This window comes from Limulus polyphemus, unplaced genomic scaffold, assembly GCF_000517525.1.
Source record: "Limulus polyphemus unplaced genomic scaffold, Limulus_polyphemus-2.1.2 Scaffold2518, whole genome shotgun sequence".
In the NCBI taxonomy this organism is placed as follows: domain Eukaryota; kingdom Metazoa; phylum Arthropoda; class Merostomata; order Xiphosura; family Limulidae; genus Limulus; species Limulus polyphemus.
The window spans coordinates 177,025-182,527 of NW_013668128.1; the positions used below are offsets into that span (position 1 = coordinate 177,025).

General features: G+C 32.7%; 1 protein-coding gene across 1 annotated transcript; it reads right to left on the bottom strand.

Annotated features, from left to right (window-relative positions):
* Positions 1-1,933: 1,933 nt before the first annotated feature.
* LOC111087712 (solute carrier family 15 member 1-like) lies at positions 1,934-5,497 on the bottom strand. The gene is made up of 3 exons (XM_022395306.1): positions 5,467-5,497; positions 4,923-5,030; positions 1,934-2,986 (listed from the first exon to the last, which is right to left on the bottom strand). The coding sequence occupies exons 2-3, from the start codon at positions 5,016-5,018 to the stop codon at positions 2,780-2,782; spliced, it is 303 nt and encodes a 100-aa protein (XP_022251014.1). The 5' UTR covers positions 5,019-5,030; positions 5,467-5,497; the 3' UTR covers positions 1,934-2,779.
* Between the last annotated feature and the right edge of the window lie 6 nt (positions 5,498-5,503).

Consider the following 5,503-nt stretch of genomic DNA (forward strand, 5'->3'; position numbering starts at 1 on the left):
AGAAGAGGATGTGAGCAGGAATAAAAACAGTCAAAAACACATGACCGTTCACGTCCGGATGAGGGGGAGAACATAATTTATAATTATTCACACGTGTTTAAGTGTAAGACTTCCGCCGTTGCCATTTTTTAGCAATACCTTTTTACTTTTTTAATACTTAAACATTGATGTCCAAATAAGTTTTGTGTGCATTAGTGTTTGGAATAAAGTTTCGTATATAATGAAAGAGTTTTAATTGTTCTTTTCATGTCATTGTGTCCAGACATTAAAACAACGTATACGAATAATTATTGGTAATTTTATATATTAAGTCTTTGGCAGGCATCTTAAAAATGGCAGCCATTTCTTTAAGTCGGTCCATGTTCTAAGTTAGTTAATCGGTCATGAGTTTCCTTTCTGCATCATTTATTGTAACATTAATACCAAAATGGCAAATGTTTAATAAAGGTTTTCACGTTTTTATATTTTCAAGACCCGTGCAGCCATATTAAAAATGGCAGCCATTCTGATTCTTTTTTTTTCTAGTAGGACCATACTCAAGATTATTCAGTGTATCAAGAACTATAACTCTGCAAAGTTTGGTGATTTTACTATAAAACCCACAATTCCTTCAAAATATACAATATCTTACTGGACTATAAATGCATTTTTTGCTCACAATGCGTGTATTCAGTGCAAAAACTTTCAAATAAAGCAAGAAGACATAATTAAGGAACGTTTAGTCAAAATGCAGAGGGAGAAACAAAAATGGTTTGATATAACATCTATGCCTGTGATAGTAGGGTGGGTAACTACTCAATCGCACATCTTATCACCCATGTTTAATATATATTCTTTAATGTTCCCCTAAAACAAATCTTCAACTGACGCCTCTAATCTTAAATACTTAGGCGTATTAAAAATCAAACAATCTAAATTCTCTGGCACTCTTTTTTCTACTGAAAACAACATATTCGAGAAATAGACCCATTTTCTTGAACAATAAACTTTTTACTTTAAAAAACAAGAAGTTATTTCTAACTATGTTTAGAAATATAGCAAACTTGAACAATAATACATTATCAAGAAATAGCACTGTAACCTTGAAACAATTCATATTTGAAATACATAGGAGGATTTGAACAATGGCAAATCCTATTATTGAAGTATTGCACCACTATAACCTTTAACAATATAATACACTAATATTAGCATTGTTATAACAACTCGACCTGTTAACAGAACGATTTTTACACATCTATATCCAACAAATATGACCTGATGGCAGAAGATGACGTTACGCTTCGTTTCAGTGGAACTTTAGGCAGAGTAGACGCAGTTGGTTTGAGAGCTTTAATGACTACAACTGCCTGAAAGTAAAAGAGGGAAAACTTTTCGGCTTCTCTACTGAAAGCAGTATAAAAACTGAAACGTTGTTCTCTTTTCATTCAACAAGCAGTTGTAGTCCAACAAAGTTCTCAAACCCATATTACTCTTGATAAAAGAGTTAGCACAAAGGATCACATATAAAGTGTAATAAACTTAAAATAAGACTCATATGTTTTGGGTCTTATTTTAAGTTCAAACCCATATTATATATCGTTTTGCTAAATAGAAAAAGTCAATGATTATATATATAAAAAACAACTAATACGTGAATTAGGTTTATGAATTGAACGTTTGAAAATGCTTAATACTATCATCGACTCATTGACACTATATTTTATAACTACGTGTAGGGTACGTAGGGTTTTTTTACTGAACATGAAGTTCACAATTTTAAGAGGTTGATCAATAGCATTTGCTGTAAAACTGAATATTTTGGAATATAATAAATATAACTTTTTCTTTATTCACAGAGCTTAATATTATCGAAAATACTAATATAAAATTATATAAAATTAATTATATATAAATTATGTTTAAACAAGAATCAAACATTGATAAAAAAAAAGAAAGATATGCATGGTGGTTATTGTAGAACAGTGTTTCTCAACCATCAGGCCGAGGACAAGCATTGATCTGTCACAACCACCTTTCCTGTCCGTAGGATTTTACGACAAAAACTGACAGAATATTCCTTTGTAAATCGAAATGATTTTTCATTGTACTTGCATTTTAGTGGTTCATGATGAGTTATGGAAGCAGACGATCTCTGGTATCGAAATGGTTGAGAAACGCTGTTGTAGAACATTTGTTTGCAAGTTCTGGCGCTTTCCGAAAATCTTGGTGAGAGCAGAGACGAAGATATTTCAGAAAGTAAGCATAAAATTGTCAGCTATTTTTCTCTAATTTTTTTCACATTCAAAGAAGATTTTTGTGAAAAGCCAAACTGGTTGCTAGAAAATCTAAGAGGTGGCGCTTAAAGTCAATTTCAACTAGTGGAATCTGATGAGCAAAATTTATATAGTATTCTCGTGGAAATTCTCACAACTAAACCAAATGTTAGGTAATATTCTTACCATGTTGTCCCTAACCCAGATAAATTAGTAAAGTAACTATGTAAATACTATACTTAGATTAATATATTAAGTTTCAAACAAAATAAAATTGCTCACACGATTATGATTGGTTTTATTAAGCAGTATACTTAAAAACACCAATTTTCAAAGTTTTCGTAATGGATCGACTCTAAACGGACTCTAGAAATCAACTAATGCATACTCGTGAGCGTGTATGGAAAGTCTGGTGTTCTCCTATTTGCGTATATATTAGGAATTCCGATACTTTACAGTCTTCTCTGCATTTTGTTTCCTAGTATTTTGTGTTGTTCACTGGTCATTCTCTACGTCCAACATCATCACATCTTTGTATCCTCCAGAAAACCCTCGTTGTGAACACCGCTAAGTTTAGGATAGACTTTGGCATCTTTCTCCGTTGATTCTGGAGATTTCTCACTATCGAGCACCTCTTGCGGCTGATTGACGTACTTGTAGTAATATGCCATAGCTGCAAATATCAACATGTCTATCGCCATCAGGCCAGAGAACATGAAGAATTCCAACGACTGGGAAGAAAAATAACAAATGCATGATACCTGGTTTCATGAACTGAAGTATCTCAGAAGCCATTGCATTAAATACTTTAATTTAAATTAATAGAAAAAACAACTGACTCGGTGAATTTCGATGTTACATTACAATGTTATATTTCAACTCTTCCTTTCCTTATTATTTTTAAATCTTGGAAAATACTGTTTCATCTCAAAGAATTACTAATAATTCAATAGTTTATTACAACAATTTGGACAATTTAAAGACTAACTGTGCACAATAAAAACGGCCAGATATTGTTTTTACTTCAGTGTTGCCTTCCATCAGAAGTTTCCCTCCTCTGTCATAAAACAAAAGTTGGAGAGGGTTTTAGGTTATGGATTAAATTCTGTTTCTTTTTGTTTTTAACGAGCAACATGGTTTCAGATCAAGAAACTCTGTGTCTGTCTTACAAGTTAAATAAAAAATTGGGAATTTAAACACCTGCAAAAAGTAAGGAATCAAGGCTGGATATACTGTAGATGTTATTTACTCAAACTACAAACCCATAATTTGGCTCCATGCTGCTATCTAGAATTACATTTGGTGGACTCAAAATAAGGATTTGTAGTTTCTGTAAATAATGTCTACAGTATCTCCAGCATTGTTTTCTAATTTTTTTACGATCCCTACTTGCAGGTTGTTAAATTCCCAATTATTTATTTATCTTGTTTGCTGGCTTTTTACGCTTAATTGTGGGCAAAGGATTATTTGATACGGTAGCTAACTTTATACACTGTAATAATAATACATATAGCTAGTAGCTAGCTGATACGGTTCATGATGATTTACTGTAGCTATTGACTATTTGATCGCATTAGTTCGAGATGTAAAATGTTAAGCTGCAGCTAGAGATTGCCATTGAGATTTATTTGAGAATATAGTGAGCATTTATAATTTCTGTGTGACTAAATTCTCTATATATAATGCATAGCAATGGACAAATATATACCTAGACCAGTGCTTCACAAATGGGTGAATGGTTCACCCAGGGGTTAATGAGATCAGAATCAGGGTGAATGAGTATTATCAATTATATAACAAATTCAAGAGCAAAAAGTCATTAGTTATTATTATGTATTGTAGTTGTAGTTTGATAAATACATTTATTTTATGTTGCATTCATTCTAGTTGTAGTTTGATGTATATTTAAGTCATAATAAAGAATCTTACATTTTAATTTAGTACTTTTTTGTCTTTTTTCAAACTGGGGTGAGTGTTGTGAAAAACTTATAGAGGTGAATTATGTTGGAAAAGCGGTTGGGTAAAACTTATAAAAACGTATTGGAAAAGGTTGAGAAGCACTGGTCTAGACTAAAACACAACCTCCTATAAGCGCGTATAAAATGTTACCAGTAAAAAAGCAGCCTTTTAAAATAAAACATCGCTTTAAATAATCCTTCGTGTCTTTTAAAGTAATTATTTTACGATACTCCTATCTGGCCGGGCACAGTGTAGTGGTTAGTATTCCCAGATTGCGTAAACGAGAATTCGTGGTTCGCGGCCCGTTGCCACACAAGTCGCTGCGCAATTTGGGGCCTTAGGTACGCTATAAGAGTGATGGTCAGACTCTACTATTCGGTCAGTGAAAAGTAAACCAAGAAATTAGAGAGAGCTATGCGCATATCGCCCTTGTGTAGGTTTGCGCAGAATTCTGAAACAAACAAACAACAATAAATGTTTTTCTTTTACTGTCAGAATCATAAATAGTATACTTTCGGAAGTTGCTTTTTAATGCTGCTGTTTAAAGTAAATATTATTGTTTGAAAATTCAGCTACATTAAAAACAAAACGACATTTTATGAAAGACAGAAGGAAGAATAAAATTTTAATGGAATGAATAAACAATAACATTTTGAAGTATGACTTTTTTTTTTAAAGAACCGGCTTGAAATACAGTCATTGTCTTACCTGTTTGTTAAACAAACGGAGCTTGGCTATGACGACAACAATCAAGTTCCCGAAGGCTACTGTCAAAAGCCAGGCAGCCTGTAATACAGATTTCATGGAGCTAGGAGCCTAATGGGAACAAAATATCCATGACTTATCAGTAATAGAAAGTAGATCACAAACACGTCCAAACAAACAGCTGTTTTCACTTACTCACTCAAGATTATTAGAAAAATCGAATCTGTTTCTGTTAATTTCTAACATATTTCTAGTGTACTCAACCATGAGGAAATCCCTTGTTAGGGAAGATTTACATAGTAGGCCAAAAATTAAATAACTTTCTAGGTAATAGGGCCATTGATGGAAGACATAATTTTTCCACCTGTGATGATAATGTACTGATGAACTTAACTGGGAATAAGAAATCTCAAAACTGGTGACTGAAAACAATTTATCTAGTTGTGATGATAATGTCCAGAGGAACTTACCTGAGAATATGAAATCTGAAAACTGGTGACTGAAAACAATTTATCTAGTTGTGATGATAATGTCCAGAGGAACTTACCTGAGGATAAGAAATATCAAGACTAGTGACTGAAAAC

Excerpts from the sequence above, each read along its gene's own strand:
- LOC111087712 (XM_022395306.1), bottom strand. The coding sequence starts at position 5,018 with ATGAAATCTGTATTACAGGCTGCCTGGCTTTTGACAGTAGCCTTCGGG. Across the intron at positions 2,987-4,922 it reads TCCGTTTGTTTAACAAACAG|TCGTTGGAATTCTTCATGTT; the intron begins GTAAGACAATGA and ends TTTTCTTCCCAG.